The sequence below is a fragment of the Enhydra lutris genome, unplaced genomic scaffold, assembly GCF_002288905.1.
Source record: "Enhydra lutris kenyoni isolate GAN:26980312 unplaced genomic scaffold, ASM228890v2 scaffoldscaffold35, whole genome shotgun sequence".
Lineage (NCBI taxonomy): Eukaryota > Metazoa > Chordata > Mammalia > Carnivora > Mustelidae > Enhydra > Enhydra lutris.
The window spans coordinates 4,399,222-4,424,164 of NW_019154119.1; the positions used below are offsets into that span (position 1 = coordinate 4,399,222).

General features: G+C 47.9%; 2 protein-coding genes across 5 annotated transcripts in view; both read right to left on the minus strand.

The window, feature by feature from the left end:
* Positions 1-4,689: 4,689 nt before the first annotated feature.
* Positions 4,690-16,346, minus strand: LOC111154151 (major facilitator superfamily domain containing 2B). The gene is made up of 13 exons (XM_022513566.1): positions 13,084-16,346; positions 11,882-12,006; positions 11,178-11,301; positions 10,874-10,952; positions 10,660-10,790; positions 8,562-8,652; positions 8,327-8,448; positions 7,810-7,893; positions 7,419-7,499; positions 7,077-7,186; positions 6,560-6,703; positions 6,142-6,318; positions 4,690-4,714 (listed from the first exon to the last, which is right to left on the minus strand). Exons 1-13 carry the CDS (start codon positions 13,342-13,344, stop codon positions 4,690-4,692), a joined length of 1,554 nt encoding a protein of 517 aa, XP_022369274.1. The 5' UTR covers positions 13,345-16,346.
* A 2,143-nt stretch (positions 16,347-18,489) lies between these two features.
* Positions 18,490-24,943, minus strand: part of LOC111154172 (UBX domain protein 2A) — a 52,764-nt gene continuing 46,310 nt past the window's right edge. For all 4 annotated transcript variants that reach the window (XM_022513602.1, XM_022513603.1, XM_022513605.1 and 1 more), the window contains one exon: positions 18,490-22,494. In XM_022513602.1, the coding sequence (XP_022369310.1) occupies positions 22,302-22,494 (193 nt within the window). In that variant the 3' untranslated portion in view covers positions 18,490-22,301. The remainder of the gene's footprint in view (positions 22,495-24,943) is intronic.

Genomic DNA, 24,943 nt, shown 5'->3' on the forward strand with positions numbered 1-24,943 from the left:
GTCTTGTTGAACATACCGTTCATTTTAAGGAAGTCACATTTATCAGTCTTTCCCTTTAGGAAAGTTTTGCCTTTCACATTTATTTTTTTTTTAAGATTTTATTTATTTATTTGACAGGGAGAAGAGAGACGCGAGAGAGGGAACACAAGCAGAGGGAGTGGGAGAGGGAGAAACAGGCTTCCCACAGAGCAGGGAGCTCAACGTGTCGCTCAGTCCCAGGACCCTGGGATCATGACTTGAACCGAAGGCAGAGGCCTAACCGACTGAGCCACCCAGGCGCCCCCACATTTATTTCTTTATTCAACATTCTGTTGAGCATTTGAGGGGACCCCTCTGAGTTTTCTGTCAGTGTAGCTCCCTCCCATCCAATATTCTGTCCTGCAAACCCTAGCCACTTTGGTGTCCCCAACTCATCTCAGCTTAGAGTCCTCTGGCTTCCAGATGGTTCTCTTCACCGTCATCTGGAAACTCAAGAAAACAAGCTGGGGTAATCTTAAGCGTCACCTCCTTTGTTTCCCATCGTTCAGAGATTCCTCCTTTGTTGCTTCATGCCCAGCATCTTGAAAACTGTTGTTTCATATATTTTCTCCAGCTTTTCTTAATTGCTTCAGCTGAGAGACTAGGTCTGGTCTCTCCTAGTCCCTCATGGCCAAAAGCAGAAGTCTTTTCACATCCTGTTCATTTATTTCTAGGTATTTTATATTTTTTGTTGTTGTTGTTGCTACTGTTTAAAAATTGTTTTATAACTGTGGCGGTCATATACAAATGTAATTTGTTCTTGTTGATTTTATGTCCAACTATCTGGCTATACTCCTTTATTCTAATAATTTATCTGTAGATTCTTGGGTTTCCTGTGTAGGTAATCATATCATTTACAAATAATGGCAATTTTGTTTCTTCCTTTTTTTTTTTTAATTTTATTTATTTATTTGACAGAGAGAGAGAGATCACAAGTAGGCGGGGGGTGGGGGGGGCAGCCTTCCCACCAAGCAGAGAGCCTGATGCGTGGCTCGATCCCAGGACCCTGAGATCATGACCTGAGCTGAAGGCAGAGGCTTAACCCACTGAGCTACCCAGGCACCCCTATTCCTGATTTTAAAGGGACTATTTCACTATTAAGAATGATGCTCACTATAGGTTTTTGGTAGATATCCTTTCTCAGGTTTAAAAATTTCCTTTTCCTCTTGGTTTGCTTAGTACTTTTATCATGAGTGGGTATTAGCTTTTTATCAAATGATTCTGTATCTACTGAGAACACAACTTTTTTCCTCCTTTGATCTGTTAATGAGGTAAGTTTCACTTAATAGATTTTTCTCATGTGCAACAAACTTGTCATTCTTAGAACAAACCCAGTGTGTTCATGATGGGTTTACTTTTTTAGAAATTGCCAGACTCCATTTACTAATATTTTGCTTCAGATTCTTACTTCCATGTTCTGTGTTCAAGATCAGCCTGTAAATTTCCTTTCTTTTTTACTTTGCTTGTCTGGTTTTGGTATTGAACTTATTCTGGCCTGATATAATAAGTTGCAGGATCTGTGCTTTTTTTCTTCCCTGAAAAAATTTCCAGAAGGAATGAAATGATCCTTTATGAAAGTCTGATAGCCCTTGGTAATATCATTTGGATCTCATGTTTACTTTGTGGGACTACTTTAACCCACTGAGCCACCCAGGCGCCCCTGTGGGACTACTTTAAAATATTTATTTCATTCCTTGAATGTTTATGAGATCATTTAGGATTTCTGTTGTTTACACTCACACACATATACAATCAGTTCTGTTATAATGCTTGTTTTGAAAACACAAATTCGCTCCAACACAGTTACTATATTAAGGAACAATTAGAGTGTAACATGATTTCCTTGTTTATGTACCAGTGTTGTCCCAAAGGAACACTAGGTGAACACGGAAACCTGTACCCAGCTGAACGGAGTCCTGTAGGAGTGCACAAACCGACACACAGACACAACTCAGACACCTCACAGGCACCTCTGTCAGTTGCCACGTGGGTTAGAGCCACACCCAGCCATATCTGGGGACAATTTTCTGTCCCATTCCAAATAACTTCTACCATTTGATAATAACCTATAAGCTGCAACCCTTTCTTCCTGTTGCTTAATCCACACTTGGGGTGCATGGGGAGTGCATGGGGAGTGCATGGTAGAATGAGTGGGGGAGAAAGAAAATTAAGAAAACACCAAGTTTTTGGTTGCGGTGACTTGATAGATGATGATGTAATTTACCCAAAAATGCAAGTGGCAGAACAGATGTGGGGAAGTGATGAATTCCGCTTTAGACAGAGGACATTTTCACCCTACCTGGAGAATCCTCAGGGGGCTTCTCAAGTTCAGCAGACAGTTCAGGGTTAGAAAGAAAGAGGTGTAGGGGCGCCTGAGTGGCTCAGTCTGTTGAGTGTCCGATTCTTAATTGCGGCTCGGGTCATGGGCTCAGGGTTGTGGGATTAAGCCCTGCGCTGGGCTCTGCACTGGGCTAGGCGTGGAGCCTGCTTAGGATTCTTTCTCCCTGCCCCACTACCCAACCCACCCCCATGTACTCGCTCGCTTGCTCTCTCAAAAAAAAAAGAAAAGCAGAGAGGGAAGGGGCAAGGGAGATGCCTGCTCTTTGTCAGTGATAGGTCTCAGGGTGGGCCTTGGTGGCAAGGAGACATTCTCTTTTCTGAAACAGGAGGTCTGGCTCTGAGAATGGGTGTCAGAAGAGGGTCGGGGACACACCAGGAGGCTCCGTGGGCATATATGAGTTGAAGGACCCAGAGTAGGAAGAATGGGCGGAATTGGGAATAATAATTCCCAAACAGTGGGGATAATACTGTGGGATCGGAGCAGAGGGTCAGAGGAGGGGATGCTGGCCTCTGGGCATTGGCCGTTCCTCCAACAAATGCGTTCAGTACCCGCTATCTCCACAGGCTTTGGAGTCAGGCCCACTTAGTTTCAAGGCCGTTGCTGCCACCAGCTGATCTTAGACAAGTTACTTAATCTCTCTGAGCCTTTTTCCTCATCTGAAAATGAGAATAATACACCTGCTTCTTAGGGCTGCTGAAAAAGAGAAGTGGAATAATACATTTGGGGCTCCCCCTCATCTCCTGCTGTCTCTAAGATCTAACCCCTGACCCCAGAGGTGGCCCCCTGCAGCTGTATTGGGACAGTATACTTCAGCTCCTTGAGATTACACTCCTGGGAAACAGGTAACATAGAATTTGGCACAAGCTTCTCATCCTACCTGCATCGCCCATGTTTCCAAAGCACAGCACGGTAACATGGTAGAGACTTTATGTCACCTTCTGTCTTAGCAGGTGCTGTGTCCTCACAGCCCGTTATTTTCCACTGTTAAGAAACTGTTCTGTGTGTGTGCGTGCGTGCGTGTGCCACGCACAGCCAGGAGGGAGCAGAGCTTCCTGTTAGCCCGTTCCTAAGTCAGATGGGCAATGAAGAGAAGCTGACCCAGCTCTTTCCCTGATGCCCTGTGACCTCAAGGATCAGATACCCATGTCAGGGGCAAAACGGCAGAGAGTTCAAGCGTCATACAGAGCAGGTCACACCGTGCACTCTCACTCGGAGGTCAGGTTCCTTCTTGGGCTATGGTGTTTGCAGAGGAAGCAAGATGTTTCATGCTTTGAGGTGTACATCCCGTCTGAGTGTGAGTCTGAGCTCTGACAGTCTTAGGCGAGAGTCTGGAACTAAGAGGCAACCAAAGGTCTTATGAGGAAGTGGGAGGGGGGCTAGCCTTTGCGGGGAGCTCCAGAGAGCTGACCCCATGGAGGGGACAGAGCAGGGGACTGGATAGCCAGGTGCAGTGACATCAGGCATCCTCTCCCTTCCCTCCTTGGGCAGTGGTTTCCCAGGAGGTGGGATGAAAGGGATGGCCATAGTCATATTTTATAGACCTAGTAGAAGACAAAGCCTTTAATAGATATATGTATTTTAAAAATAAACCTCAGTGGATCTTTCTTCCCCAAAGATATGGCCTTTAGAAAACTGTGGTTCCTGTGCTTTTATAAGATACAATTTCAGAAAAATATTTCCGCAAAAATAACTTTTGTTCATAAAGGTGATTGATGTTTGGTAGCTCAGTCTGTGTCTGATTCCAGAAACTGTTGCCGGCTTATCCGAACGACCCGAAAGCCTTGAGAAACGCCTCTTGTGATCTGCCCGGTCTCCTCCCCCGCTGTTGTCCCCATTTGCTCCTTCTGGGGTCTGTTGGTCTCAGTGTCTCTATTTGCGTCTTTCCTGACGTCAACCCCAACAAGTCCCTCTGTCCCACTCTGCCCGTTCATGTGGTGTCTGTCAGCCTCCCTCTCAGGTGTCCACTGGGGTGTCAGGAAGAACAAGACGTCTGTGTGTCTGTCCTGTCAGGTGAGCAGGGGGTGGGCCTTCCTTTTTTCAGGAATAGTTGTTTTTGGGATGCTTTGCAGGTTAGAGTCGCCTGGAGCTGGGTGGTCCGGGGCACAGGCCTGTCGGATACGGTCTGTGGTCAACAAGCAAGAAGTGGTGGGTGAGGGTCCTGGGGCCCAGGCCAGTCCCTTCAGGAGATGTCCCTGAAACTCCATATCCCAGGGGGAAAGTGGGTCACACGTAACCCTTGAAATGGGCGTGCTAAGGGACCGAGAAGAAAGAAGGACTTTGAGCCCGGAAGACGCTGGCTCCTGCGTTTCCAGCCCACACAAGGTCAGATCTCAAGCGAGGCTGTAGCTGGTCCTCCTGGAAAAGGGAAAGAAACCAAAGAGACGGATGAGGGTGGAGGGGGACCGTGTCAGGCCACAGACCCCTGTGGACGTGTGTTACTTGGCCAGTCCGAGCATCCACGCGGAGAATGAGGGACCGACGGCAGTGCCACTTCCTGCCGACCCCGTGTGTTCCTCTGTGTGGGCGTGTGCTGGTGTTTGTGGGTGTGGGAGCATCTCCAAGCAGGCGGCCACATGCTCTTGAAAGCTGCCAGGCCAGACGTCTTGACACTGCGGCCCCGGCGTGGCCTTGGCCTCTGTGCTGGGCTGGGCTGGGCAGGCAGAAACGAATAAAACACAGCCCCAGCTTCAAGATCCCCACAGTCCCCTAGGAAAGCCAGTAGGCCTCTCATCCCTGTGCAGCGGGATCAGTGCCCTGGAAGCCAGAAGTACAAGGTTCAGAGTGTGGCTCAGCACAACCTGCGGGGCAAAGAGTAGAAGAGGACCCAGCTTTCGGCTTCCAGGCGAGAGGATGGTGTCGTCACAGGGGGAGGAGCCCCACTCGGAAAGAAGATGAGTTCAGTAGTTTGGGTCTCTTTGAAACTGACGCTATGCTTGTGGGACATCAGGGGGTGAGTGCAAATGAGAGCTGGACATGTGGATCTGGAACTTGTAGGAAGTCTGGGGGGAGGGGCGGCTTTAGGAGTCACCAGGCATAAGATCAGGCTCGGGGACCAGGTGCCTGCATTATGGAGAGCAAAGGGAGCAGGGGCCGAGGAGGGAGCCCTTCCATACTGCATCCAACAGATAATCGAGGGAGGGAGACTAAGAAGGGATGTGCAGAGTAGCTGGAGAGAATCCAAGAGGGGACGCCTAGGTGTCTCAGTTGCCCTGGTGGCTTAGTCAGTTAAGCAACCACCTTCGGCTCAGGTCATGATCCTGGAGTCCCAGGACTGAGTTCAGCAGCTGGGGAGTCTGCTGCTCCCTCTGCTGCTCCCTGTGCTTATGCTCTCTCTCTCTTTCTCTCTTCTCTCTCTCTGACAAATGAATAAATAAAATCTTAAAAAAAAAAAGAAAGTTCAGGAGCAGGGACAACCAGGTGGCTCAATCGGTTTCAGCTCGTGTCATGATCTCAGGGTCATGAGATCAAGCCCCGTGTTGGGTTCCGTGCTCCACGGGGAGTCTGCTTCTCGTCCTCTCTCTCTGCCCCCCACCCAACTCATGCTCTCCCTCACTCTCTCTGAAAAAATAACTAAATAAATCTTAAAAAAAAAAAAATCCAGGAGCATATGGCATCACCGAAGAGTGACGAATCTGTGGGAGGAGTCTGCAAAGGCGGAAGTGTTCGACCTCGTAAATGTCTCAGGGACAACGGCGGGCCTGTTAGTCTCACGCTGGCACACGTTTGTGCACGCCTGGCTGCTGGTACCCCGCCGTGTGTACCCATGTGCGTGGGGTGCCCACCTCTGAAGGCTCTGCCGGCGGGAGGGGTCCTGGCTCGGCACCTTTGGTGCGGGGCCCACCATGAGGATGCACAGACCGGTGATGATCATGCAGGTGGGCACGGCCCCGATGAGGACCTTGAGGGTCACCACCACCCGCTCCGCCTGCGTGCAGGCTCCTGCCTCGTAGCCCGCAAACCTGGAGAAACAGCATCCCCACGCCTCCAGCTCCGATCCCACCGGACCTGGCAGGAAGGCTCCCCGATACTCCACCCCCACACCACCCTGAATCCAGGAGTCATTCCCCAGCCAGATCAGCTTAACCATGATGGAAGGGAGAGTTGGACTGGCCAGGGAGCACCGATGGAACTGAGAACTCTGCCCTCTTCCCACCCAGCTCGGTGTTTGTGCCTCTAATACAGCCCGACCCTGGGACTCACTCCAGACTGAGAGTGGAGATGCCCAGGGAGCCTGCGCCAGAAAGCTTGGTGAAGAAGACATAGGATGAATAGAAGATGGTCTCCAGGCCCGGGCCATGCTGATGCTGCTGCTGGAAGGCATCCACCACATCTGGAAGCATGGACCTGCGGGAGAGGGCTGCAGGGTTATCCCTTTTATCCCCTTGACAGCCACGAGCCTGAGAGCTCTCTGAGGACAGAGACCAAGTCAGATTCATCTTTGGGTTCCTGCTGCCCAGGACCAGGACTAGCCCACGGAGAGCCTGGCCACAGGTGCTTGCGTTTCAGCTCCCTCCCCCAATACGGTTGCCCACACTTCCTGCCGTCCAGTGCCCTTCCAGGAGAGCTCCAAGGACGGAACTGGTGGCCTCCATCTCCTGCAGGTAGGAGAGCCCCTCCCTAGCACAAGCTGGGCACAGGGGGCCTGGGACGACAGGTGGATGTGAAAGAGGGCATACCCATGAGGATGGACACATCCCTTCCCCTTCACCCAGCCTACCAGGGTAGCAGCAAGGACACAGCAATGCTCAGGCCAGACACAAAGGCCACCACATATGCCACAGGTGCTGTGGGTACAGCAGCCAACAGAATTGCAAAAGGCACCATCACCTGGGGAGACAGATACACCAGCTGATCCTTCCACCTGTCCCTGACTTGCTCTATCATTCCCACACTCACTGGTCTTTACTACTAGCCCCTGCATCTGGTCCTCTCCAAGGGACTGAAGACACAAGAGAGTACAGATCAGCCCTGCCGGCCCCCAGGAAGCTCAGGCTCCAAGGCCACCTCCCTGACCCTGACACCTTCCTGCACCCACTCCAGGCCTTGCTTCTTATCTCACACAGATCCCGAAGGCTGATGTCTTCTTCCCAAATCGCTGTAGAACCCACTCCCACAGTGGGGTGCTCAGCACAGCTGAGACCTGTGAACAGAGAGAAATCATCCCAGCCTGGGCGGGGCTGCCAATGCCTTAACCCACCCAGCTTCCGGAAGCCCTGGCTTTTAGGTGGGATGCTTGACCTTGACTTTGCCCCCTGGTTGGAACCAGTGGCTATGAACTTTATGACCCCAGCCTCGATCCCACCTTCTGCTGGAGTGCAGGTGACCAAGATCACAGAGGAGTCCAGAATGTTGACTGGAATTCTGGCTACACATGTCTTGTCAAGAACCACACCAGGTCCCCGACTCCGGTCTCTGCGGGAGCTTGTCTCCATCACCCCAGGACCACTCACCAGGATGGTCAGCACCACGCCCTGGACGTGATCATGGAGCCGGGAGGCGTGTGTACAGAACAGGACCAGGTAGCTCTGCTCCACCTGAGAAGGCCAAGAGCAAGTGGGCGTGTCTCGGCAATGGCAGGAATTCAGAAGGCCTGGGTCGCAAGTCTGGCCTCTTCTTTGGGACCTCAAACACCAGTTGTTGCTCTCGTCATGCAACATGCAGTCCCCTCCCCCACAAAGGACACTCAGCCCCGAAACAGGTATAAATACCATTCCTAGTCCATCCTCCCCCTTGCCCGGCTAGCGGACCTTACTACCCGGATTTTGTCAGCTTCCTACTGCCTAACCTTGACCCTCTCCCTGGTCCCACAAGTTCTGTGTAGGTCTCTCTCCTCCCTGCACCAGACTTTCTGGAACCTGTGCCAGCCACCATTTCTCTCGATTTAAGCCCAACTCTGGTCGGTGGGGCCGAGAGGCTGTACCTGAACCTTCACAGGGTCAGTATGGCCAGAGCCAAGGCCAGAGGTACCTGAATGGCTGCTGAGATGAACAGGAAGGAGATCACCAGCTTCAGGTAGGGCCGGTGCCGGACAGTGAGGCCCAGCCCAGCCAGGAAGTTCAGGCCTTGGCCTGAGGCTGGGCCGGAGGAGTCTGCAACACAGGAGGACAACACTTGGGCTTGGCAGAGTCTAAAACCAAAACACAGGCCCAAGAGGAATCCTGTCCCAGCTTCGGCTTCCCACGGTCCGGCTGCACCCCCTTACCTGGTCGCTCCTTCACCCCGAGGCAGAGCAAACTAGTGCACACAGGGTAAGTCAGAGCAAGCACGGCGGCTGCAATGGAGTAGAGACGAGTCTGTGGGACAGGACAGAACTGGGCTGGGGGTGATGTCTCCAACCTATGGAAGTGGGGACACCCAGGACAGGAGTGTTTCCCAGTGGGGCAGAGGGACCTTCAGTCCAAGCCCAAGGATGCTGGGTGTCTCTCCTCCCAATCACCAGAGCAGGAGACAGAGATGTTAGGGCCCAGAATGGTCCTTCTGCTGCCTCTGTGCCTCTTGCGTGAACAGGAGGGCATCTATGCCACCAGGGGTCGGCGCCCTTCCTCTCTCTTTCGCTCTCATTTTTTAAGGCAAACATTGGTTTGACTCCTGTCCATCCCCAGTAAGGGGCTTAAAATGCGGAAGACAGACGCACGAGCAGAAAGCTACAGCATAGCGTGAGGCACGAGATCCCAGATAAATGGTGAAAACAGAAATGGTGCTACCTTATGTCCAGGGGAAGATACATAAGTGATAAAATCCATGTAAAGACATGCATGGGAGTAACAGTCACCTGCTCAGGCTGAGCTTGTCTCTGGGGAGGGGAAGAAAGAAGGAGGTGGACAGGCCCTCACCGGGGTACCTGGAGCTTTGTGCTTTGGCTCACACGAGGCTCCACCTCTAGGGGTGACCTTCTCAGCCTCCTGCTACCCATTCCTTTGCACTCCAGGCCAGGCCAGGCCAACCCAAGGCCACTGTCACCCCCACCCAGAGAGCGACCCAGTACCTTTGGGGAGGAGGCCTGTGGAGGCCTGAGCGGGGACATGGGCAAACACATGGAAAGAGTCAGTCTGGGAGGGGCAAGGCCACCACCTTCTGGTCCTGGGCCCGCCTCCATGATGGGTCTGAGGGCACCTGGGTGGGGTCAGTTACACATCTCTACTCAAACAATCCCTCGGTTAGGGCAGTGGGCCATGGGAAGGACAGACAGACTTCCCTGCTCTTTCCAGAGCCCTGTGTTTGCACTTTGCAGTCAGTGTTCATGGGCCAATTTTGTAGCTGGCCCTGAGGAGAGGGCTGGGGTGGATACACAGGACTCCACTGTAATGTTTTCTTGAGCCGGTGCGGGGCCCCTGGTGTGGTATTGTTCTCATACCACCGATTCTCAAACGCCGGTGGGGGTCAGAATCCCCCGGAAGGCTCGTTCAGAACAACACAGACTGCTGGATCCCTCCCCAAATTTGTCAATCAGTAGTTCTAGGCAGGGCCCCAAGAATCTGCCCTTCTAACAAGTTTCCAGGTGATGTTGAGGCTGCTTGCTGTCCAGCGACCGCACTTGGAGAACCGCAGCTGGATAATTTTTTGTGAACCTGAGCTATTTCCTAAATGACAAAGAAGAATGATGCAGGGAACACTGAGCAGAGGCCACAAACCGAAGCCAGCCTGGGCTGGGTCCTGAAAGTGGGGGCTGCCCACGATGGAACTCCTTTCCAATGTCACCCTGACCGGGCTGGGGGTGTCGCTGGAGGCTGCGGTACTCCGTGGGAGGCTGATGCAGTACTGGGGTGACCGGGAGACGCGGGGGATGCCAGGTGCAGAAGATCTGGGGCCCAACACGAGCATGGGATTTGGTAATGGGTGGGAGTGGGGGTCATGGCTGGAGAGGGAGGAGTAAATGTTGGCTCCCGGGACTCCGGGGACAATCACATCACTTGCTTAAGGGAAGAAGAGCTGAACTGGATGGATAACAGATGCGCGGACTTAGCTGCTGAGGAGAGATCTGGTTTGCGGGGAGACGAAGGGAAACTGCTTTCAGGTTTCCCCTTCTCCGTGCACACTGCGGGTGAGGCCGGGGTGGGACCGGCCACAGGAGGGGTGTCACCCCGAGCGCCACAGGGACGCCAGCCCCTCTCTCCTGCCCCTGCCTGTGGCCCTTTCCCACCCCTCTCCCCTCCTGCTGCTCTGCGATCTGTTGCTTTCCGATGAGAAGGCGCTCGGGCGGAGAAGCGGGGTGAGCGGGCGCGGGCCGCGGGGGCACCGGCTGGAGGAGGAGGGCGGGAGAGGCGAGCGACGCCCAGAGGCCGGGCCGCAGGGACACTCACCGCGTCGGGGGAGACGACGGCCGACCCGGCGAGCGCGACGTCCTCGCACCTGTGCGGCCCGTGGGCGCCCGACACGATGAGCCCGTGGACGGCGGCTCCCATCAGCGTCCCCGCCATCTCCATGGTCATCCCTGGGACAGAGCGGCGCCGGGTGACGCGCGCTGGCGGGCCCGGGGTCCGCGGCCTCCCACCCGCGCGCACGCCCCGCACTCACGGTACGCGGTGGCCGAGTCCCGCTCCCTCGGGCACGGGGTCAGGAGCATGGTGAGCGCCGCGTAGGGCACCTGGAAGAACTGCGGTCGCCCAGGCCGGGCTCAGGCTGGCCCCCGCCGCCCCCAGTCCCAACCCCGACGACCCCGACTGGCACGTCCTGGCGGATCCGTCAAACCCAGAGTAAGGGGCGGAGGGCGGGAGGGGTGAGCCGCGGCGGGCAGTGGGTCCCTCGGGGCTACTTGCCCTCTCCCCTCCACACAACACCTCACGGTGGCCACTGACCAGCAGCGGGGCCACCGGCTTACCGTGGCCAGGGCCTGGAACAGGCAGTAGCAGCCGGTGTACCAGAGGCCCCGCAGGCTGGTGAAGGGGGGCAGGAACCACAGGAGGAAGTAGGCCACGGTGATGAAGGGCGTGCAGCCCAGCACCCTGTGGAAGCACAGCGGAGGTGGGGCAGCGGGATGGGGCCTATGAAGGGCAAACCTGGAACCACCACACCCTTCTGGGTGAAGAAGTCATCTGCCCCCAACAGGAGCCCTGGGCTGGGACTACCAGTGTGCCCACCGCGGAGGAGGAGAGGGAGAGGTGGCTGATGGGCTCTGGCGGTAGCTGGGGGTGTGGGGCCATTCACTGCAGAACTCGGGGGGGGGCACTTGGGGGTTGGCCTTGCCATTCTCAGTCTCCAGGACCCTGGAGCGCCAGCGAGGCCTATCCTCCATAAGGACTTCCAAGGCCTCCAGCCCACCCTGGCTACACATAGACCCCCCAGTCAGGCCCGGGAGCCTACAAGGCTTTGTCCAGCCCTGTGCATCCTGGTGACGGAGAGTCCCCAAGAATGTCTCTGAACTCCTGCCTGGCTCAGCCTAACCTAGTCCGGCGCCGCCACCTATAACCATCCGGTCCTCTCACCGTCCACACGGGTTTCCACTAAGAAGCGGGGCTGTCACAAACCCGGTGGCCTCAGGCCAGGGTTGGAAGCCAGGACCCTGAGGATTATGGGGCTGCTCACCAGGGCATGAGGCGTCCAGACCCTGTCCTCCTGCTTCTGTTGATGAAGAACCCAGCCACAGGGTCGGCAGCTGCCCCAGACACCTTCCCTCCAAATAGGACAAGTGACACCTGGGCAGCAGGGATCTGAAAAGCACAGGTGGGAGGATGGCCGAGTCCTGGCAGAGTCAGAGAGGGTGTCTGGGCCTGCCTACCTGCCAGGAGAAAGGTCTGTGAGGTCTCTTTCCCTGTCTACAAATCCAGAAGGTTCTCAGGGCACAGCTGCGCTAGTGAAGAGAGGGGGAGGGGAGGAGCCGACAGCCACACATTGCCACATTCCCATTACCACTCTTGCCCAGTCGCTTTTGGAGAAGGCTTGGGGACCCTCATCTGTACAAGAAGGGTGACAGAGGTAGACTTTTTGTTTCACAGTGACAATGTTTTATTAATTTTTCTGATTACATAAATGACACACTCATTATAAAATAACATTCAAGCAGTACAGAAAAATATTGAGCAAAACTCCTTTGAAGTCTCCCCATCCTGAGATAACTGCCAGAGCATTCTGGTGATCACCCTTTCAGGCATTTATTTCTGTGCATTCATAATTTATAATTTTACATAAATGAGATCATATGAGTGTCATTTAACAAAATCATGGGTACAGTATGAGAAATCTTTCCTTCTGCTCTCTATCCTCCACCATTCCCTCCTATAGGCAACAGTAACAGCCTGTGTATGTCCTTCTGTAATTTATTTGTAATTTATTTTCTTCATGCCTGTATCTGAACCACGTATAGTCATATTTCACATACCCATGTACCTATATATATGGGGCATGTCTTTATTTTGGTAAAATAGAATCAATTTGTATACTGTGAAAGCAACTTTTCTCACTTGACAGTGCATCATGGAACTCCCTCCAAGCCAACTGGTACAGACTAGCTCTTCCTTTTGAATGACTACACAACTGTCCATTATGTGGCTCTTACCCAACTTATTAATCAACTACTTCTATATTGTTGGGCATTCATAGTTTCCCCATTTTTCACCACAAACAGCCTGCAGTAAACATCCTTAAGGGGGCTGCCCTCAAAGGCATTTGACTTACTGTCAGTTTGGGGACAGAAGTGCCATCTATCCAGGGTAGTACAGGTCGGGGTGGGAGAACTGGGTACCAAGGAAGATGGGAATAGGGGGCCCTGGGCTGCTTCCCACACTCACCTGTGCCACATCAAGCAGGAACAGTTGCAGGTAAAAGGCTGTGGCGCTGGAGGCCACCTGGTTGGGGATCCCACCAATGCCATAGCACACCTTGGTACAGAATGAGAGCTGACCGGCTCTGCTGTCCTGGGGGGGGAACACAGGAGCTAAGCCCCCAGCCTGCGCAGATACACAACAGTCGCCCGTACCCTCCTGAGCCTCCATAAGCATCCTGAGGTCCCTTTGTCTTGAGGGCTCCTCCAGAAACCTCTCAGTCCTCATTTGCCCTAGATCATCGTAAAGGGAAGTGAGACAGAGAGGGGGAAAAAATCCTAAGCTATGACCTCTCAAAGATCCCACATTCCACGGGACAAGTTCTTCCTTTTCCCCTCTTAGTGCTTCCTCCTGCAGTCTGCTTTGTTCTCTTGAGTCAGCAAGCCAGAGTGAACTGGGGGGTCAGGAGGCTCCCAACTTTGCTACCAACTCCTGGTGTGACGTTGAATAAAGCACTGTATCTCCTGAAGCCTTCTGTGTCAAACACAGTATTCCTGCCAATTTCAAGAGGTGTCTTGATGAAGCTGAGTGTTATTTGCTGCAGGAGCTGATGGTTAAATGTCCAGGACCTTGGCCAGTCCTCGAACCACTGGCAGCCTGAAATCAGCTGTGGTGAATTTATACCACAGGAATCAGCAAACACTACAAATCAGAGTTGCTTTCTTTATTTTCCTGGGGAGACTGTTTACTAGCCCACCACTGAAATAAAGTAATGTTCATGATTCCAAGTGGTGTGTGTGTGCATGTGAGTGCATGTGTGCGTGTGCGTGTGCGTGAGACAGATACATATCTCATAAGCCCTAAGCTATCCAGTGAACTCCAGACTGGAATATTCGACTGCCTACTAACAGACCCACATGGTTGCCTACCAGGCATTTCAGCTTAGCATGGTCAAAACACAGCTGCTGATTTCCATCCATTGTCTAAACCAACTCCTAACCCTATTGTCCCTATTGCATTAAATGGCCCCAATATCCAATGTCCACTCAGCAGCTCAGGCCACAAACCTTGATTTCTCTTTTCCAATTCCCTCACCAAATCTATCAGTGGCCTCCTAAGTGGCTTCCCAGCTTCTGCTCATTCCCCACTGTCCACACTCTATCCAGCAGCCAAGGTGATCTTTTTATAACACAAATTTTATCCTGTCTCATCTCTGCTTAAAACTCTCCAACTGCAGCTTGCCACTGCAGTTTGAATACAATTCCAAGTCCTTCCCATCTAGCCTACAGGAGCCCACCCAAACAGACCCCAGCCCCTTTCCCACCTCACTTCAGACAGCTCTCCTCAACCTTGGTACCTTCCTTGCTATGCCTCAATACCAACATGCCCGTTGCTGCCTCAGGGCCTTTGCACTTTCTGTTGCTTCTGTTTAGAGGGCTCTTCCTCTCAGTCTTTGCAGAGCTGACTCCTTGCCATTCAAGCCTGAATGTCATCTCCTCACAGAGGCCTTCCCTGACTACCCAATTCTCTCTCTAGTGTACCTAATACCTAATACATTCTCATTTATTTCCTGCCTCTCCAAGAGAACGTAAACTCTCTGAGAGCATGTGCTATAATTTTTATTCACCACCATGTCTGGTATATAGCCGATGCTATATACGTTTGTTGAAGAAATCAATGTCATGAAGACTAGGGAAAAGGCTGTTTCTTCAAAAGATGCTGGGAGTCCTTCCTTTTGATCCTTTGCTTGGGGATGGGAGGGAGAGTGGAGAGGACTATGACTTCACCCATTTTAGTATCTTGCAGGACACCCCACATGGGCACTTCTGAAGGGAGGTTCTTGCCAGATAATGGTTTATCATATCCTTTGCACACTCTCCTTACCCGCGGAAGAAAACCACACACGAGGCAGGATGTCATCTCCTTTTCTGACGCTTGTGTGAACATTATTTCAACTTCCAGAAATTGTTAGTAAGAGGCAGAATCCGGTATGATAACCCCACAGCACCCCCTGTGCCTCTGCCCCCCTCCCCCCAACCCTCCTAGCAAGCTTCTGGCACACAGAAGTCGCTTGAAGGAGAACTTCCGGCTGAAACTACTCTTGGAGCCCTGTGGACAGCAGTTTCACCTACTTGAACTTCTTAAGTCTTTCGCAGTTAACCGAGCACAAGTTTTAGCATTGGACTAACTGGGATTCAAATTCTGTGTGCCACTTCTAGCCCTACTAGAAGGTACTTCTAGGGCACTTCAGCGGGACTGGGCTTCATTTCCTCCCAAGTAAAATGGGGTGAAAGACGGGAGAAGGTCGTTATGAGAACTAAATGCTGGCGCTTCTTTGAACAAGGTTGGCTTTCCCTCCTGCCATCCATCTCCTCTTGAATTTCTAAATCTCCCTGGGAAAGGAGGGTCCCCAGGGGGCCTCCCTATCTCCCTTTCTTTCTTGGGGGCCACAGGCCTTTACTCTGAGGTGTCTGACAGGAAGCACTGAGTTAAGGGAGAGAACTGAGGGGCTGAAGTGAAGCCACAGACCACGGTCGCGTTGAGCATGGAGCAAGCGATGGAGCTTTGTCCCCACGAAGCTCCTGGGTCCTGCCCCCTCTTGGACACAGCCACCCTGACCGGCTGGCGCGCGGCCCCATCCACGCAGGGGTGAGGACGGCCTGAGGACACCCCCGGCTTCCCACCTGCCCTCCTCCCTCACTGCGGGGCTTACTTGCCAGAAGTCGTCTTGAGGACAGTCTCCAGCGAGCCCGGTGCCAGCTGCTCTCGGAGACTGGGGAGGGGAGGCGGCCCCCCACACGCAGCGGGAAGTCCTACCTTCCCGGGGGGCCAGAGAGCTCTGGGAAGACCTGGACTGTGGCGGGCAAGAGCCCTAATTTGAGAATCAGGAGACCAGAGACTGGCCCCGGTCCTGCCAGCCTAGCTGACTCAATGCAGCAAGTTACCTCAATAGCCTGGGACTCAGTTTCCCTGTTCTCTTTGGCGCTCCCGAGTATCTCGGCCTTTCGGCTCTACTGGGGGGGCTCAGAAGCCTGAACGCCGGGGCCAGCGCCCCTTCCCGCCACCTCCCTCGCGCAGCCCCGGCTCCCCCCCTCGCCCTGCGCTCACCGAGCCGCGGTCCAAAGTGCGCGCGTCCGGCTGGGGCGGCGGCGCCTCGACGGCGGGGGCCCGGGGCGCTCCGCGGGACGCGGCCATGGCGCACGGCAGCTCCAACCGCGGCCGCGGCCCTGCGGCGTTATCGCCCGGCGGGCGCCCCGGCTCCCGCGGGGAGGGCGGCTCCGGGGGCCGAGTGGGCGCGGCGCGGCGAGGGGCGGGCCGCGGGAGCCAGCGGGAAGACGCGAAGGGCGCCGGTTCGTTTCCCCCGGGAGCCCAAACTCGCTGGGGGCTGGGGTAGGTAGGGGGCGAAGGCCGGTAAGTCCCTCGGGACTGCAGTCCTAGGAGCAGGTCCCGGAGGGAGTGAGAACCAGCGCCCGTTCGCGCTGATCACCCTGCTAAATCCTCGCGGGTGAAAAATCGCCAGATCCATTTATTTGAAAAGCGAAGCAATAGAATTGACTTGTTTAGGACTATGGCCGAAAAGGTTTACAATCTACATTTGATACAAGATGCCTGAAACACACATTGTCCAGCCTCGCGCAGATGAGATGGGTGTAGCCACGTAACTCGGGCCACTGAACGAAAGCAGAGCAGTGTAGAGGCAGTTGACCAGAGAAGTCCCCCCTCAAAGGTAAGGGGTTACATCGCACACAAAAAGTAACCGAAAATGCACCACAGACCTAAGTGTAAAGGCTAAAACTATAAAACACCTCGAAGAAAACGAGCAAATCATAACCTTGGGTTAGACAACTGTTGTTAGGACATCGTAAGTTGGACTATCTAAGTGAGAAATTTTGTGCAGCAAACCATCCAACAACTGAAAAGATAACCCACTGAATGGGAGCATTATCTGCAAATCATAGACTGGTACTGGAATATATAAAGAATTCTTAAAATTCAACAATAAAAGACAACCTAATTGTAAAATGGGAGGATTTCTATAGGTATTTCTCCAAACACAAACAATGAACACATGAGAAGATTCTTAGGTCATTAAGGAAATACAAAGCTGCAAGATACCACACCACTGGAAGGCTAGATTAAAAAAGCCTACAGGAACAAGCATCAGGGAGGGTGTGGAGAAATGACACCTTGCTGGTGGATATGTTAACCAGTGGAGGCACTATGGAAATCCGGCTCTTCAAAAAGTTAAACCTGGAATCACCCAATGACTCAGCAATTCTTCCTAAGTATATACTCCAGAAAAAAACATGTTCACACAAAAACGTGAACACAAATGTTCATAGCCACGTTACTTGTAACCCAAAGTGAAACCCAAATGTCCATCAACTGATGGATAAAGTGTGGCAGGTATATATCCATACAATGGACTATTATTCCAAAAAAGAACATGGTGAACTTGGGAAACCTTAAATGAGAAGATGGGAAAACCATGTACTGTATGCTTCCATTTATATGCAATGTCCAGTATAGGTAAATCTGCAGAGAGAATGTAGATTTGCGGTTGCCTAGGACTTTGGGTAGAGACTGACTAATGAGTGAGTACAGGGTTGAAGATAGGATGAAAATATTCTAAAGTTAGACTGTGGTGGTGGTTGCACAATTCTGTGTCTATACTAAAACCACTGAATTGTAGACTTTAATTGGGTGAATGGTAAGGTATGTGAATTACATCCTAATAGAGCCATTTTTTGTTTCGTTTTTCTGCTTTTAAAAGTAAAGGTGTGTGTGCTTTCCATCAGATGGAACGCAGATGTGACTGGTGCTAAAGCAGCTCTCTTGTGGCCTGAGGTTAAGTGCTGGCATCAGCAGATTAACAGCACAGGAGCCTGAAGTTTTATGAAGTTGATCTCCCAGTCCTGAACTGCTTCTCTATGGACTTTTGCATGGAAATAAAGTTTTGTTCTCTAAGTCACTATTATTTTAGATTTTTCTGTCACAGCTAAATGTAATCCTAAAGTATATACTACCCAGTCTAAAATCATTTTCTATGCCTCAATTCTTTTTTCTAATTAGAGGTATAACTGACATGTAACAGTATACTAGTTTCAGGTGTACAAAGTAATGATTCAGTATTTGTATATACTGCAAATATGCCTCTCAATTCTTTAACCTACAAAATGGGTACCTTCCGTTTTCTTGATTGTGGAAGGATACTTAGATAATGCATGTGTTAAATATTTAATTCCTTGGAAACTTAAATAAACTCAAGCTGCAGTTTCTTTGGATAATCTACTTTTACATACATCATTTGATAGCATTTTTAGGTCTGGAAGCACTTCATTCCCAATATCTGTACTTTGCTGCATAAACTACCATAATTTTAATTTTGAAAGAAAAAGAGTAAAAGAAGAAACCCTGCATTTTTTTGGCTTCTGCACAAAAATGTAATTTAAAGGCATCTGTCCCTAACAGCTATTATTCTAGTTAAAAGTGATTGCATGTTCTGAATGTAATTTTTAGTTAAAGACAAGTATGTTAGACTTCAATATATAAAACAGCACTGCAATAACCAAGAAGTCTTTTAATTAATATAAAAACTGATTCACTTAAAAATACCTGAAAGGATGCACACCAAAATATCAGTGGTTATATTATTTGAAAGGTGAAATAGGTGATTTAAAGATCATTTCAGCATTTTACAATTTTCTACAAAGAATATGAATTATCTGTGAAAAAAATATTTAAAGCTAATGACAAAGAGCCAGATATTAGTTTATTGAAAAAGCCAGTTCTATCTCAAGATTAGCGTGATGAGCAATTTCTTAATTAAATGGTTTGTACTTAGAACAAAGAAGTAAACCCTACCAAGGAATCTTCATCCTAATTCAACTCAGGACACAAGTGGTTTTTTAAAAAACCTACCTCTGAGTATTAAAAATAATCACATTTTAACATTTCTGAGGATTAAATGAAAGTAACACCGATTAAAGTACCTGGCAAACAGAAGGCACCTAATAAATGTTGATTCTCAAACTGAATGACTTTGCCAGTGCCAAATAAAAGTAACAAATACACCCAGATGCAACTACTGTGTAAGAAGCAACTGTAGATTATTTCACAGATCCTTTTAATGAATTATTATTTCATTCTTAAGACAACATTCAACTGTTAGCCAAAGATTGCTTTCAAAATAAGGCACTGAAACAGATGCATAATACCGTATTTTCAACACAATGAAATATAAGGAAAAGTGTTCTGAATGAAAAAAGTCTATAAAATAAAATAAGACCAGTTTTACAGCCTACATAATGCATACTAATTTAACTATTAAATCAAAATCCATAAAACCAGAAATGTACTTCTTGTATCAGCCTAAACACTGATTTTCAAGAGACTGATGAGTTTTGAAACAACTACGTAGGTCAAACTGTATTCCACACCTAAAATGTTTTGATTATTTTCAAGTTTGCCTTCCCTTGCCTTGCCAAATTCAATTTATATTTTCTAACATCAGTATGTTTTACATAATCCACACACTGAATTAACAACCTTTCAGTTTTTTATTTTTAAGGTAGAAAGCTTTAACGGATGATTCTCATTTTGAAAACCTCTGAGATTATTATTCACATTAACGAAGGTGTTCACAGTTACAGAAATGAAGTATTGCTGATGATGGGTCTTTCTCCATAGGAATTTCTCACTGGGGTATATTCTACATGTACACACAAGAAAACCTCCAATGTATATTCTGGACAGATAATTAAAAACTGAAAAATCCACAAAGAAGGTTTTTTTTATAGGTACAAGGAAAGTATTTCCAATGAGAAGCCCTTTTATAGAAATATATGGAGAATCACATAGAGTATGCAAATTAAATTATACAAAGCTTCGTGACAGGCCTATAGGAAACTTTTTCTTACAGACTCTTGAAAAATATATTAAGAATCATCTTACTTTTATATCTGAAAGAGTTCACTGATTTTTACCATCCCCTCGTTTTAAGAATACCGTTATAGTTCACTGGAGTGGGCTCTACTACAGCCGTAAACATAGTGACAGTACTTTCTATTATATATCTGTTCAATTCTGGAAGTAAATGACAAAAGGAAAAGGTTCTCCTTTGCCCTTCCTCTCTTCCTGATAAAAAGATAAGCGTCTACCATATGGAAGGCTGCGAGCTAGAAAAGGAAGCAGTCTTGTTCCAGACCGAACACAAGATGTAGCTTACCAACAGGGTCATCTAGTTGTCTGTATTTCCCTTTTATTATTCATGAGCTTCTAATGAAAATCTCATTTAAATGTTCCAGCCTCAGAAGAGGCTGCCTAGAGAAGAGGAAGTACAGGTTTATACCATGATTAAGAGTTAAAGGGGAACAGTCTAAGAACCAACCGTGGGAAAGAAAGAATTAAACGTAAAAGGTCCAGAAGTCCCATTTGAGTGGAGAGTCGTCTTCCACTGTTCCTGGTGAAACACGCAGGTTTATTTTCTTAGGGTGGAAGCACAGTGAAGGAATGGTTCTTCTACTACATACCTAAAAATCACTTGAGCTATTACAAATGCAGAGATCTGGGATCCATCCCAGATACCATGAATCAGAATGTGTGCGGCAGATGCTTGGAACAGATACTCTGAAGTGCTTCCCAAGTGATTCTTCCACTAAGACTCGAGAATCACTGTAAACTGCTTTGTAAGAATGGTTCTTGCAGGAGGTCCCTAAGTCAAACTATTTTCATAACCAAACTAAGACATTATTTGCGCCCGCCTTCTCTCGTGAATATACAGCAGCATTTACCAGAGGCCACACAATGTGCGACATCCAACAGAACGAAAGCTGAAGCAGATACAAGAGTCCATCTGTCTTCTCTAAGTCAGATGGTAAAGACAGTTGCAAAAAATGGAATACAATGCCACTTTTCTCACTGAATTTTTTAGAAAATGCATTTTCAATAAAATGTGGTTTTATATTAACATGTGCTTATTATTTTTAATGAATAAATATTTTATAACTTATTTTCAGTATCATATATATAACCCACATAAACAAAAGGTCTTAAGACCAAAAAGTTTGAGAACTGCTCTTTCCAGCAGACACCCAGTGCCCTGTGAACATTACTGCTGATAGGTATGGCTACTTAGTTCCTTGGCACATTCAATGTAAATTCTGCTTTAAGTAAGATTCAATAGGTAATTTGCAAAAAAAAAACTTCTTAAACTTATCTTCAGGCAAGGGAATTCAATCTGACAGTGAAATATATTAGTCTAACCAGTTTGAATTAAAAGACTAAGATACAAAACATGTTTTCCTTGGTGGCACCAGAATGTAATAAATAATCCTTTAATATATACCCACGTTGGCTCTGGTATATATGGAATAGAAAGCCATACTTTATCTGATGCAGTTAAAAAATATTAAATAGCAATGTGTCAACACAAGCATTAGATTCTAAGTGAGTGGTAGCAAATGAAAGGCTAACTCAAAAATGTTAGCTAAAAACAAATCCCTAATTTTCAAAAGAAAACAAAATTAATGGCTGAACTAGGGTTCCTGCATAGAAAAGAAATTTTTAAAAATTACACTTCTTGAAAATGTCAAAATGTGAGTAGGCAGATTAATACTGACATTATACTAAGCTGCACAGTTTTATTCTTAAAATACATTTTAGATACTGTGCCAAATGAGTGTATTTCACCATTAGAAAGTAAAAATTGAGAACATTTTGAGGTTCAGGCATAGCTCTGGTGAAAGCAGTTCCTTCCAGCCTTCTGACTGTATCTCAGATGTAAAATCATTACACTGATGTTTTTAACCTGCCATGTATAATTGTCTTAATATATTGTTATTTCAAAAATCTGAGACAGCTAACATCTGAACACACCACTGCTGGTTGGGAATATCTGAATGAATGGTGCTGTGAATACATTTGCTAATTTATACCACATTAAGATTCTATATGATATATAGTGATTTAATATACCTTATTGTTGAATAACTGGTATTTGAAAATAAGTGTAGTTTTCTTTCTGAGCAGCTTTTTGGGGAAAAGTGCACTGAATATAGTTTCCAGTCATGGTTCACTTTCCTAACTTGTACTTATTCAAAAATCTTCTCATCAGGAGGGAGTTAAATAGTGCTCAAACCAAAAGTCCAGTGAATCTCACTTCCTTTCCCTCATTTTGGTTTGGATGTTCATATACAACCATCATTTCTCTGCAAACTTTCCACTCAATGTATCAAAAACCAATGTTATGAAAGTTCTCTAAAAGGTTCAGCGGTTTTTTGGAGTCTCTGAATGATTACAGCATTCTGTAAATCTGCTTCTTCCAATGTGAGTGTTTCATCTAGCAATTTGAGGAAAGGAAGAGCTGTGGCCAGGGAAAAGGGAGGACTTCTTTGAGATCCTTGGTATTTTTCAATGAAGTCTTTGATGTGGCTTATCCTGTAAAACAGCACAAACTATTAATATAATTTTATGAAAACCTGAGTAAATTTAAGGTAAGATAATAAGCTGAAGATATCTTTCTAGTTATGTTAATACACGGAATAGTCAAATTATGATAGAACTGATCATTTGGGCCATCTTTTTAAAGGCTGATCCTGGATAGTAAGGAATTACTATTAATTATCTTCAGTGTGACCAGGGTATTATGGTTACATTTTTATTTATGTTTTGTTTTAAATTTAATTAATATATATTATTAGTTTCAGAGGTAGAGTACAGTGACTCATCAGTCCTATATAATTTTATGGTTACATTTTTATAGAGTACTTCCCTTTTAGAGTTATACATTAAAATATTTAATAGGAAACTATACAAAATCTAAGATTTCCTTGAAAACAGTTCACTAGAATTGAATGAGGAATTACTGTATCTTCTGTTTGGGTACATGTGTGTATCTGGAAGTTCCTATAATATAAAGTTTATTTATCTGTAACTGGTTCTGAATGGATCATATATGTACTACTATAGTACTATTACACAGATATAGGCTATGTCTCTTAAATACCAGGTCATGCTGTGTTTCAAACACAATTAGAAAATTCCTAGCTCAGTGTAGGTAGAATTTCAGTTATTGTAATCAACACTACAATATCTGCAATTTTAGAGGTAGCTCAAAGTTATGTTCACCTAAATATGTATGTATGTATGTATTTTTAAAGATTTTATTTATTTGATAGAGAGACAATGAGAGAACACAAGCAGCAGGAACGGAAGAGGGAGAAGCAGGCCTCCTGCTGAGCATGGAGCCTGATGCGAGCTTGATCCCAGGATCCTGGGACCATGACCTGAGCTGAAGGCAGGCGCTTAACCACTAAGCCACCCAGGCACCCCTATGTGTATGTATTTAGAGAGAACGCATACAGAGTTCACTACAACTAAGATGCCAGTGATTTTTAAGACACATCACTTTATGTTTTGCTAAAAAAAATCCAGATTATGACAAAATACTTTAACACTTAGAATTTTTATATTTATTGAAAGCACAATTTCATGTAAACATTTCTCAGATCAAGCATGTGCTTCTATTAGAATAAAATGGTTAAGCCACTCTTAATACTTGAACATTGTTCAGACTCAGATCCTTTCAATCACTTTTGATTCAGTCATAATGTGGTACACATTTTTCTCTTTTTTTTTTTTTAAAGATTTTATTTGTTTGAGGGGCGCCTGGGTGGCTCATTGGGTTAAGTGTCTGCCTTTGGTTCAGGTCATGATCTCAGGGTCCTGGGATCAAGCCCTACATCGGGCTCTCTGCTCAGCAGGGAGCCTGCTTCCCCCACCTCCCCTGCCTGCCTCTCTGCCTACTTGTGATCTCTGTCTGTCAAATAAATAAAATCTTAAAAAAAAATTATATTTAGGGGCGCCTGGGTGGCTCAGTGGGTTAAGCCACTGCCTTCGGCTCAGGTCGTGATCTCAGGGTCCTGGGATCGAGTCCCGCATTGGGCTCTCTGCTCAGCAGGGAGCCTGCTTCCCTCTCTCTCTCTCTCTGCCTCTCCGTCTACTTGTGATCTCTCTGTCAAGTGAATAAATAAAATCTTTAAAAAAAATATTTATTTGTGAGAGAGAGAGAGAGAGAGAGAGAGAGAGAGAGAGAGAAAGCATGAGCAGGGTGAGAGGGAGAAGCGGGTTTCTCACTGAGCAGGGAGCCCAATGCGGGGCTTGATCCCAGGTCCGTGGGATCGTGACCAGAGCTGAAGTCAGATGCTTAACCAACAGCCACCCAGGTGCCCCTGGTACGTTTATTTTTCCACATAATACCAGCCCTCTGTATTAACAGGTGTTGATGATAAAGAACTTCTTTAAAAAAGAAAGTGTCTCTGAGATGTTTTTTGTTCAGCTGAGACTTGTTCTGCATGTGTTGAGGCAGATGCCAAGAAAAAGATAATTATGTAATGACTGTCATGTGGTCAACCATGGATTTTAGGATAAACTCTCATTTCACAGGGGCTAAAATGTGAAAAAATGTTTAACTCAGAATTAATGAACTATGCCATTATCATGAAAAACAGAATTCTCCTAATCAATTCACAAAAATTCATTAACTGTCAGTCTATTAAGCCTGTGTGAGTTGCCAAAAAAGTCTAGGACATAGTCTCATGTATTATTTGGGTACCAAAAGTTGGGATAACAAAAGGCTAAAGCTAACAGCAAATGTTATAAATATGAAAAGAAAACAGCAGGGCACTTGGGTGGCTCAGTTGGTTAAGCAACTGCCTTTGGCTCAGGTCATGATCCTGGGGTCCCAGCATCAAGACCTACATCGGGCTCCCTGCTCCGCAGGGAGTCTGCTTTTCCCTCTGACTTCTCCTCTCTCATGCGCTCGCTCTCTCTCTCAAATAAATAAATAAATCTTTTTTTTTTAAAGTAAAGATTAAAGGAACCATGC

Coding starts and splice junctions, on each gene's coding strand:
- LOC111154151 (XM_022513566.1), bottom strand. CDS start 13,344: ATGAGGACTGAGAGGTTTCTGGAGGAGCCCTCAAGACAAAGGGACCTC. Junction 10,791..10,873: donor GGACTCGGCCACCGCGTACC/GTGAGTGCGGGG, acceptor GCTCTGTCCCAG/GGATGACCATGGAGATGGCG. Junction 6,319..6,559: donor ATCTCCACTCTCAGTCTGGA/GTGAGTCCCAGG, acceptor CTGTTTCTCCAG/GTTTGCGGGCTACGAGGCAG.